The following is a 12442-nucleotide window of genomic DNA, read 5'->3' on the forward strand; positions in this document are numbered from 1 at the left end:
AAGTCCACCCCAAAGGGACTTACCATCTCCAAAAGAAAACACTGTTCACAAACTGCTCCAAACAGCTCTATTGTAGTCCAGCCTTTACTTCCGTGATGGACATGCATCACTTTGTAACACGTTATAATGCTCGCCTACCTGCTAGCATGGCAATCCCTCAGACTCTACAATTGACTAGCTAGCAGTACTTACTGCACATGTGCGACTCCCAACAAAGATGGTACAGAAGTGTGATGCCTCACTCTGTAGCTAAAACAGAGAGCTCAACACACAGGGTGAAAAGAGGAGCTGCAGCAATGTGCAGTACAACAAATATATGGTGTTTTCTGAAAATTAAACCACATAAACCTATTCTGGTACAACCTCTAAATACAATTATGAACCTGAAAATGAGCATAATATGAGCACTTTAATTAATCTTTTTTATATTGTTGTATTACTTTTACTCAAGCAAGGGATCTAAATACTTCTTCCACTCCTGTTAGGTCCCTAGGACCAAATACATAAGAAGCTTTACAAATACAACATATTAACAAAACATTATTATTATACAACATATTACAGAAACTGATGACAAAACAATAGTGTGCTCTAATGCATATCATTATAAGCTAAACATACTGTACGTCCTGATGAAAGTCTAGTGACCAGAAGTACGACTTTATTATTAGATTAAATTCTCATGAACAGGGCTGTTGCTGTCCATGTGTACCAAGCTAAGATCATTTTATCTTAATAATAAAATACCTGCAACCAGAGAAATATTTCGGCCTGCGTTTTAAAAAACTATTTATTTTCATCATTATTACCCTAAAATGATAATAAGGTTACAACCCCAACCTGTTATAGAGAATAGAAACTTTTAGATATTGTCTCCAAATCTAACGAAATGCAGTTCTACATACATATATGAAGGTATTGTTTCCCATGTAGAAGAAAATGAATTGAAATGAAAAAAATGTTTTAGTATCATCCTAATATTCTCTTTATGTTCACTGTTCAAGTCCTTGCTGTTCTGAACGACATTTCTACTGTGCTGAAACTATTTTACCTAATTAACAAACTGTTAATAGTTAGTATCCTGGTTTGATTATTAGTGTCAAGAGAAAGCATTTCTCTTTGTTTAGTGAGACCTTTTGTTCAGAGCCCAAGTTGGCTCCAGCAAGGATACACACCTTATCTAATCAAAGGACTTTTTTTTGTTTAAGCAGACGTTATTGGGTCTATGCAAATTGTCTTGTGAGTGAACGTCTTCTCAGCTTTTGTTAATTCTGTTGATTCCTTTAGCTTTGTATAAACCTCTGGCCAGAGCCTCAGTCTGGTCTGAACCAGCCACTGAATTGGACCTAAGAGAACTTTTTTTTCCACACCCATCATTATCTTAAGTTAAATATCAATAAAATCAGTTACGTACTACTATATGCTCCTGAATGTACCCCCCCCCCCGTGACATTTGAAAATCTGCAGAAAAGTCTAGTCGTGGTTAAGGAGCAAAAATATGCATCTTCGAAAACCTATGATCACAACAACTGAAATAAAATCATCTTTTTAAAGTTACAAATGTACGGAGCCCCGGAAGGGTAACGGCCAGATTTTTACAGGGGCGTGATCATATACTGTCTATGGGCGCGATGTCTCCTGTAAATCTCAGGGGAGATGCCAACTTGACACCACCTGTCCACATGGTGGTGCTATTGACAGCACTTTGGTCAGCTTTAAAACAGCTTTAAGAGTGTGGGCTATGGTCTAATACCATTAGGAGTTGAATACACACAGAGAGAAGCAGACCAACAATGACATGTTGTCAACTTTTTGTTACATTGAAATACTTATAATCTCAAATTAAATCATCATTTTGACTCTGCAAACACACAAGTCAGATTAGGAATTAAGTATCCATCCCTGATACTTGTAAAGGCACACATTCCAAATTTGCATCACCAAATAGACAAAACAAACCAATAACCATGCTAAATAAAAAACGTGGAGGTAATTTCCAGATAAAGAGTGAGAAAGAGATACACATGACTTACACAACAATATAGCATCTTTATTTGTGATGAACAGATTTGTATCTTATTTCACACATTGAATACAACAACAACAACAGAATAATGGTTTAATTAGCTCCCCAGAGCTGCTACAATTGATACAATTATGTCTGTCCTTCCCTCTCTCTCTCCCTCACACAAACGCGCACATATGCACATGCATGCATGCATGCACGCACGCACGCACACAAACACACACACACACACACACACAGTTCTCATGATCTACCCCGGGTTGCAGATGATGTCACGTCAAACAGTGATGATGTCAGATCATCAGATGGGTCTCTGTTTGATGAGGTAATTGCTTTTAAGACGTCAGAGCGTCGTCTAGGAGTATAAACAAACACGTGGACTATTTCAGACTACCACCTATAACTATGAAGGAACATGGAGGTCATAAATACTAATCACCATGACTTCAAGAGTGTGTGTGTGTGCTGTGGACTTCTGATGTATTGACAGATTGCTCTCTGCACCCATAATTGGCAATCTGCGAAGGGTGCTCGTCAACACTTTCAGTTGTTGTTGAGGACCCACCATGAGGCTGTGGAGGAGACACAGAAGAAGAAAGAAATTACCCCCCAAAAATGACCCCAATCGATGAGAAACTGAGCACGCTCTCCTCTGTGGCTGTGTGTATTTGTGTAAGCTTTGACACATTTATTCAGTACTGCCCTGTATGCTGCATGTGGCTGGTTATGTGAAGCGGGTAATGATGCTTGTGAGACTGAATTAAGATCAATTTAATGTAATAATGTAGGAAAAACAAGTGCTGGGAAAAAAGGACAAAAAGTGGACAAAAGCTTTACTTATTATAAATGAAAGGGAGTTAAAGTCTAACATGTTTGGTTTGATTTGGCAAAGGTGGAAGAGTGAGATAATTATCTGACTGTTAAATGTCCTTTTACATAGTTAGCTTTAAAGCCGATACAATTCCAGTTTGCCTTCTCCCCCCCAAAAAAATACAAAAAAAGAAACCTCAATGCAATTGCATTGCGCAACTTGCTTGTTTCCATAGCTTTCAACCACATCTCATGGCCTTCCTCCGGAGTTGCCGTTGTCGTGCAGATTGACAAAAGTTAGATTATAACTTTAAAGTGTTGTTATTTAATTTGATATCATAAATATTAAGTTACATAAACAAATTATTTTCCAAGATAACTAATCAACCTCATCCCGAGGAAGGCCATGAGATGTGGTTGAAAGCTTTGGTCAGTTGGACCTTGTGTTGATATTTTGTTTTCTGTTCTTTTATTTTTTTGGTCAAACTGTTTCCAAGGTTAAGAATGAACCATCAAGCTCAATATTGATCCAAATCATACATTCTTTATGTGCTTATTCCAGCATTTCATTGAAACATTATCACATTCGTAAGACGAAATACTCAAATCAAAGATGCATGACACTTTTGGTATCTTTGAAAACGTTGGCATTCTGACTAGAATTTAAAATCATGCTCTAAGCCAAGGGTTTGAATATCGTTTGTCTGCACAGCGTGTCTTCGTGATTGATGATAGATGTACCAAAGGGCACCTGAGGCTGCAGAGTTTACCCTTTAGATGTATAAGATGAGTGAGGTGAAAGTTGCATTGATTTTATTAGATGTGTTAGATTTGAGTGTGATGTGGATAGAGAGTCAGACAGGAGCTTTAATGAATGTTCTTACCAGGAACCAGCATGGTGGTGATGCTCTCAGGAGTTTCCAGGAAGTCCACGTTCCCCCTCTGGAAGGTCTTACTGTAGTTGGTCTGCAGGTGACTGTGCAGAAGAAAACAGAAAGATTCACTCACTGGTTGTCATGGATAAGGTACATGTTTGTTAACTTACTTATTCATGACATCATTTTGCAAAGCTATTTGCTATCAAAAGTCAACTAATTAAAATCCCAGAAACAGTCAAATAAAGTCCCTAATTCAATTAGTAAAGTATGAAATATTTTGAAATCAAAATATTTAATACTTTACTTTCATACCTCAAGAGGCAATTTGAAGCAAGCTGGTTTGCAAACATAACTAAACATATAGTATTGGCATACCAGCAGTCCAATGCAATTTGACCAACCTTTGTAGCAGAGTTGAATGTCTGATTAAAACACTTTAGAGTTGAAGTACTCCATCAGTGTAAATGCTGCCTGGTCTACAAATATTTATAATGTCATTACCTTTACCTGCTTGTTAGCCTGTTGTTTTATGTTCTTTTTAAAACTGGAGAAAGTCTAATTTACCATAAAAGGAAAATATGGACACCTTCTACATCCTCTTTTTGACAGTGGTTGAATGTAACTAAGTACATTTACTCATGTACTGTACTTAAAGAGCACATATTATGCTTCTTCGTTTTTTTTTACCTATAAATGTTGAACGAGCTGCAGATAACGCAGTGTTTCCCGATGATCTACATAGTTTATTGTGCGGTGAATCATGTCAGGCTGCTCTATAGGAGTCAAAAACTAAGACCAGAAAAGTAGTATAATAGCTGCTCTTTAAGTAGAATTTTGCAGTATGTGCACTTTACTTGACTATTTCCATGTTTTGCTACTTTATACTTCTACTCAATTCAATTTTATTTATAGTGTCAAATCATAACAGGAATTATCTCAGGGCACTTTACAGATTACAGAGTAGGTCTAGACCACACTCTATAATTTACAAGGACCCAACAATTCCAGTGATTCCCCCAAGAGCATGCATGAATGCAATACTCCAACACATTTCAGAGGTAAATACTGTACTTTTTACAACATTTATATGACAGCTTACTAGTTACTTTGCAGATTTAGATCATTAATACAAATTTGAAATCAACTTACAAAATATGATGTTGATTATTAGGTTTAGCAACCACACAGTATATAAAATTATTCAAATTATTACTCCTTTTCCAGCTGCAACATTAATGCATCACTAATCATAATCAAGTAATATAATATATATTATTATATATATGGTTGGGTACCGAAACCCAGTTCCACTATGGAACCGGTTCCTGCGCTTTTTAACCAGTAGAAATCCTATACCATGTTAACCAAGTTCCCTACTCAGTTCGACTTAATGTGTCGACTGAAATATTTTCCCTCTGTCACTCCAAAACGGACGTAAAAATATCACCCTTTCTCTGTAGTCTAGCGTTAGCTAGCTACCGTAAATGTAGGCTACTTTTAAAATGCCATATTTTCCCTCTGGGCTGGCCAAAATGGATGTAAAAGCATATTAACCATTCACTGCACATGATCGCTAGTAAACATATTACATCTTTGATGTCATTTTTCAGTTTTTCAAGAATCGGTTTAGGAATCGGAATCATTTTAAAAGTACCGGTTCGGCATCGGAATCGTAAAAATTCAAACGATACCCAACCCTAATTATATATGGTATATATGATTCTATACATATTTCATTCTGAAATGGGTCTGCATAATGTTATCAGCCAATTGAATGGGCGTTGAAACGGGTGCACCTAATTACATATTGATGTTAATACTTGTACTTTTTTTACAGGACTTTTACTTGTAACAAAGTATTTCTGTTTCTACACTGTAGTACTGCTACTTTAACTTAAGTAAAAGATGAGCACTTCTTCCGCTACTGAATGTTTACTATAGAAAATAACAAACTAGACTAACTAGTTCTCTCTGTATCTCTGCTCCCACTGCTGTAGTGACACTCTTGTTTTCCTCATTAGGTTTGCCTCACATTGTACCTCATCACTAATTGCAGTGTGAACCAGACCTCTCAGCGAGTTCAAGCTGAGCAAAGAACATAATTTGGGGGGGTTATTTGAACAGGCCACAGTGCATTAGTTGTGCTGCATAATGTGCAGGCAAAATACTTACTTCTTCCACACGTTGTTGTGCTCCCAGAATTCATAGAGAATGAAGCGTGATTCATTCGCCAGCCGCTGAACTGCGATGCTGCCAAATGCAAAACAGGAGAGAGCACAAGTTATGCAATCACTAATTAGTGTGCGACATCATGTCCCCTAGCACAGCCTCTGTGTCTGGACTGTTTTCCACACTCTGACACACACTGACACACACTGACTGTGAGCAGGCAATGGGAATCTATCAAATAATGTTTTCTGTGGCTTCACCCTCAAATTATGATTATATAGTGTTTTGTCAGAGGGTTTTAGTCTCATTTTAAAATGAGCAAACATGACTGAGTACTTAGAGAAACGATCGTGACAAAGCTTGTAAATGTCATACTGTCCTTTGGGCTGCTGGATTTTGTCTGAACCCAAAGTGACAGTTCATGTGAGAGTTATTTCTAATGTTTGAAATAAAAACAAAACAAAATTATTTTATCTATTGACCGAAAGCGTCACGGTCTGATGCTACACTAAAGCCTTTAGTTTTGACAGGAGAGCCAAAACGTCTTAGGGCTCTGACACACCAACCCAACGGCCGACCGTCGGCAGAAATGGCAGTCAGACTGTTCACCGAAACGGGTTTCTTTAAACATTTTAAGCGAGAAATAGGCCATGCAGTTGCTGAATCTGTCTTCATTTCAGATCGACAAAGGTCAGTTTAAAGTATTTTCGTCAGATTTTGAGAGGTGTTTCTCCCGCTCATCCTGCTCGTCATTTCCAGGTTAGCACTCCACCAATCAGATTGGTCATTGAGTCCGACTGCCCACCCACTGATTCAAAATGTAAAATCGGCCAAAATGAAGGCCGACGGCCGCTCCGGCTGATGACGGTACAGAACACACCGAACAGACTCGAGTCACTGTCCTCGCCAGACTGTGCGACGGCCGATTATCGGGTTGGTGTGTCAGGGCCTTTACAGCCAATTCAATGATGTTTCTATTTTAAAGTTTCATGATTGATTCAATGTTGCTTGTAATCTTAGGAAGTTTTCTGAGATTATCATAGGAATAAACCATTTACCAGCCGTACACTGTAGATCCTTGATTTCCACATTGAAAAAGATGCGGAAAACTCTCAGCTACAGAGGGGATGATGTAAGTCCATGCAGATTTGAGTCATTATTCTACACATTATGCTGCAGATACAGTGAGCACATGTAGGTATAATATGTGTTGTTTCTGTATTGAAATGTTGCTCAAGATTTTGAGGAGTGTTTTTTACTTTTTCTTTTGGATGTCTCTTTTATTCTCATGCCCCTCTTCATAAAAACTTTGGCAAAAACTTTACAAACTAGAAAAAACACAAATATCACGCAGTAAAAACAACTCTGATCCAATGTGAACAAAAAGAATATAAGCTGACTGTAGACATCCAGTCTGGGCGCAGGCACACTCCATGTACTGTCTGAGAGCCAAACGAAACTCCTCCAGCTCGTCCTCCAGCACCGGCAGCTGCCTCTGGACTATCAGGATGTGCTGTAAAGACAAAACACACACAGAAACACACATACAGTCACACACAAACAAATGTGAACGCACGCAAAGTCAGAAGGTCAGAATTTATTTCTGGTGGAGGACGTTCAGAAATCTGGCAGTGTTTCACATTGACTCAGTGAGTTAACAGAAAACTGGCGATTGATGACGATCTGTCGGGTGAACACTGGGACATTTATAATCTTTTCTTACACTTTGATAATGTACAAAAATAAAGCATCTGAATATTGTTCTACAAAGGTGTGAACGGCAGGGAAGAAGAAACAGGAAGACCTTCCATAATCATGACAATAAAAAGCCTGCTAATAATTTCCTGTGGCTGATGAGGAATTGTTGACAGAGGCAGAGAGGCTGATGGGAACAGGAAGTGAATAGTCTGCTCGTTGGCCTAAGGTGTGTGTCTGTGTTAATGATGTGTGATGTGTCTGTGTGTGACTGATAAAACACCTTAGGATCTTCTCTCAGAGGCTAATTTTGGGAGAAACACACACACACACACACACACACACACACACACACACACACACACACACACACACACACACACACACACACACACACACACACACACACACACACACACACACAGTGGTTTCTCTCGGCTGCACACGCCATTTAAATACACAAGCTGAGACGTCTGCAGGATGAGATATGACAGTGTAATATTTATAAGCATGGTTTCACTTGTGCTGTTGTGCTGTGATACTGGTATAGAAAGTGTGATACTAACTATGATGATTTCATATGAACTTTTCTCTCTTTTATAACATATTGAACTGGATCTCTTTGGTTTTTGGAATGGTGGCTGAAAAAAAAAAAGAGATTTAAAGTTGTAATCTTGTAATTTTCACTATTTTCTTTTAAAGACAAAACAATTATGAGATTAACTGGCAGATACATTTTTTAGGCTTTTAATTAGAGGTGGTGGGGGGGGGACGACATGGAACAATGGGCTGCGGGTCGGACTCAAACCCCGGCCGCTGCCAAGGACTCCTACATGGGGCACACACTTTACTGGGTGAGCTAGAGGTCGCCCCTAAAAAACACAAGCTTTAAAGTGAAATTTGGAAATGACTGAATTGAGTGAAATGGCAACATCCCCCACACATCCTTTTGATTTAAAAAACAGTAACCTAAACTTTTTTTCAGTTGTTCAAAAATATACATACAATGTGTGTCCAACAATACTTAGTAATGAAGGGTCTTAAAACATGTTTTTCTTAACCTTTTTTAAAAAAATAATACTGGTAATAATTGGTTTTGGATTCCTTATTTTGGAATCAAACTCTGCAAATGAGCTTTAAAAAAAGGAAAAAACTCCTCTCTATTATCTTAATTCCTTTATTATCTGTGATTAATCTGTCTCTTTTAGCAATTTCTTTATGAATCTTTTACTGTAAAAGCATATTGTGTATGTTGCTGTGAAGAACAATATTTCGCTTCCATGTAGTGTATGATAGTGACAATAAAGAATCTTGAATCTTCTACTATAAATGTCCTTCCTCTTCATGATGAGAAATCCTTCTGCAAGTGTTTGTGTTGATATGCTGTGTCGTCAGCTACAGAGTCTTTCAGCCAAGAAATGATAGGACAGGGAATGATAACATGCACATAAACACCTGCATGCTAAAAACACACGAGTACAAGCCTGGAGGACAATTAATGAGCCATAGGTTTACACACATGGGTAGCTAAAACAAATATAGGCTATGTCCTGTTATTATAGTGTTTGTACTGTATTTATAATATCCACTCGAATATACACTCTCTCTTCCTCAAACATCCACATACCTCCAAGTCTAATATTGAGCCACAAAGAGATTAAAGATAAAGACGGAAGAAAGAAGAGAAAATACGCTTCTGGCAAGTTTCAGCCCTGCTGTTGCTATGACAACCACTGAGTGGTTATTATTATCAGTGTCCTCCCTTTCAGTAAAACTCAACCACTTGAGAACAGAGTGGACAACACCTCAGCAAAAACAGTAGAAAAGTAGATTAAGGTCAGGAAACGAACCGATTTGCTCTCCAAGACCTCCTCTTCAACGGGCTCCAGACGAATCTCCTGCAGAACAAACATAGGCCTACAATGATATGATGCCCCAATAGTGCCAAACTTTGCCCCCTTTTTTGCGCAATCTCTATCTAAATTTCTTAAACCTGCAATAACTGGCCACTAGGGGGCAACATAAATGTGATCCATATTTAAAGGCATACTATGCAGTTTCAATTTTTGTCAAACAGTGACCCCTAGAGTCGCTGTGGAGTACTTGTATTTAACATTACCTTTGCTGCTTTTTGTGAGTGGGCCTGACCGAGATGGACTCTTGTCCGGTTCCTCACGCGGTCAGTTTCTCGTTTTCTTTTCCTTAACTCTTCCAACCGCGCTTTCTTCGTTTTCTTCATCTACTCTGCCATGATTCACGTCTGAAATGCGTGCTAGTGTCTTCCATAGAGGCTGCTTCTTATATGTTGTTGATGTATATGACGTAAGGCAAGTCGTGATTCTCGCGAGATTTGGCGGGGCGCTACTTCTCAAACCTGCATTGCTGATTTTGCCAGCGGCGTCCCCCCCTGCTTTGCTATCGGGATGATTCGCCCTACTACGAGTTTGTTTACCATCGAAATGACTTTGAAGGTTGTACCAGAATAGATTTACATGGTTTAATTTTCAAAAAACACCATATTTTTGTTGTACTGCACAGCTCTCTCCCTGCTGCAGCTCCTCTTTTCACCTGGTTTCTGTTTTAGCTACATTCTTCTTCTTCTGTACAATCTTTGATTGCATTCGCACATGCGCAGTAGCTCAGATGTAGATCATGTCAGCTAGCTAACTCTAGAGACAGTAAAAGACAGGCTGTTTCTCCAACTTTGGTCAGTTACAAGGCAGGATTAGCTGGGAGACTTCTTCTAAACGAGGGAGCACATGTAAGTAGTTCTTTTGTAGATTATGGTGAACTTGTGTGTGTTGTAGCAGTGCTTTGCTAACGCTAGCATGCTAACGGTTGCGGTTAGCCAGCTCGTTTCGGCTTGTGACGTAGGAAGCCGTGCCGATTTTGAACAGCTCACCCGGAGACTGAAGGCAGGACACATTCAGAAACCGTATCTAACTCAAAACACCATGGATGGATTTTTTTCAAAGTTTGTGTGTGTGGAAGCACCAGAGACACAAAATAACACCCCAAATCCCAGAAAAAGTGATTTTTTCATAATATGGACACTTTAAGGTACAAATCTTGCATAGTGTGCCTTTAAATATAAAAACATAGATTATTGCTGCTTTAAAGACTTTGTTGTGTTGTGTTTAAACTTTCATCTACCAAAGTGGATCCCAATTTTTTTTGGCTTGTGAGACTTTAAACTAAAGCAATGTCTACCTTTGACCCTTGTCAATGCTTCACATATGTCGACTGATTATTCATAACTGTTCAACTCAAAAGTTCATTATTTGCTTGTTTTATATATAGAAATAAAACAATCACTCGATTTATATTTTAGTTCCTTGTGGACTAAACTCTGTTTGCAAAATGTAGCCTAGTAAAATAAACAACTAAGAAAAATCTAAGTTATCAAATCAGATATCTATGCTATGTTCAACAAACACAGATAGCAGCTGTGAGAGTTTGTATGCAGCGGATATTTCCCGTGTACTGTACATATGTGTATGTGTTCGCACGTGGGAGGGTGTTGTTGTGTTGAGATTTGTTGATGTTGTTGTGAGTCCACTTGCCAAAATTTGTGGTTAATCTGACAAAACGATGTAAAGACCAGATGTCCGCCATGGTGACAGGAGACAGATGAAGATAAAAATAAAAATAACAGAAGCAAAAAAGAAAAAGAAGGAGGCAGGAAGGAGAGGGGAGTATTGAAAAGGTAGAAAGAAAGGAAGTCACCTTTTTTTCTAGACGGTCGATAAGCCTCTGCAGTCTGTTTACCTGGATCATCCACTGGCTGTCTTCCTCATAAACACCTGGAGACACAGGCAGGATGGGTTTCAGACAGAAAGAGTCAACAACAGGTGAAGGTGAAGGTTTGAAAGGTGCTGCATATATCAACTTTATTTTAACCATATTTTTCTCCAATGATTGTTTGAACTAAATACCTCTAAAATAATGGCACTGTCCCAGAAGGCATTTCAAGGTTTCCTTTCATGTAATGCAATGTACAGACATGCCATTCAATAGAAAAGCTTTGAGACCTGTAATCAAAGTTTATAGAAGCTCTGCAGCTGTACCACAAATCTCCCAGCAACCACAGCTGGAGAAACTGAGTCAAAAAAAAATGATATACTGTATATACTGTATAAATATACAGTATATACAGTATATCATTTATATATATATATACAGTATCTCACAAAAGTGAGTACACCCCTCGCATTTTAGTAAATATTTCATTATATCTTTTAATGGGACAACACTGAAGAAATTACACTTTGCTACAATGTAAAGTATTAAGTGTACAGCTTGTATAACAGCGTAATTTAATATCATACCTACAGAATTGTCTTTGAAAATATAATACAATGCAACTTTATCATCCACCATAGTGGAAGTCAAGTTTATTAAGATGGCCCTAAATCCAAAATTTGTCTTTACAAAAATACAGCAGTAAAAAACCATTAATAACAGCACATACCATTGTACAGCCAAACAAATATTACATAAAATATTACATACATAGGCTGCCTGTCTAGAAAAGTCGTAATTGTGTCAGTCAGAATACAATTTAAAACATTTACATTGGGGGTAAATGACTCTGTGGTCATTTCTGTATTCATTCATGCTTAATGATTTTTGCACTGCCTGATATTGGAGAAATATCATGTCTACTGTTTAGGCAGTTTGCAGCACGAGAGAAAGCGTATGCTTGCAAACGATGCATTACGAGCCGAACAAGCATCAGCAAACACACTGCAGGCTGGTGCACTTATGCATCACAAACCAGTGAGCCCTTTGCTGATTATCTAACTGTATACTGTAGCACCTGGTATGTATATCATGTTTGTGTTCAATGATTCTCCTACTTAAA

General features: G+C 38.2%; 1 protein-coding gene across 1 annotated transcript in view; it reads right to left on the bottom strand.

Moving 5' to 3' along the window:
* Window positions 1-2029: 2029 nt before the first annotated feature.
* The window catches only part of necab1 (N-terminal EF-hand calcium binding protein 1), a 45286-nt gene continuing 34873 nt past the window's right edge, over window positions 2030-12442 (bottom strand). The window contains exons 8-13 of the mRNA XM_039821105.1: window positions 11305-11381; window positions 9429-9476; window positions 7284-7396; window positions 5887-5964; window positions 3721-3812; window positions 2030-2598 (exon numbers count right to left, since the gene is read on the bottom strand). Of these exons, the coding sequence (XP_039677039.1) occupies window positions 2570-2598; window positions 3721-3812; window positions 5887-5964; window positions 7284-7396; window positions 9429-9476; window positions 11305-11381 (437 nt within the window). The 3' untranslated portion in view covers window positions 2030-2569. The remainder of the gene's footprint in view (window positions 2599-3720; window positions 3813-5886; window positions 5965-7283; window positions 7397-9428; window positions 9477-11304; window positions 11382-12442) is intronic.

Source organism: Perca fluviatilis, chromosome 13 (genome assembly GCF_010015445.1).
Source record: "Perca fluviatilis chromosome 13, GENO_Pfluv_1.0, whole genome shotgun sequence".
NCBI classification, from domain to species: Eukaryota; Metazoa; Chordata; class Actinopteri; order Perciformes; family Percidae; genus Perca; species Perca fluviatilis.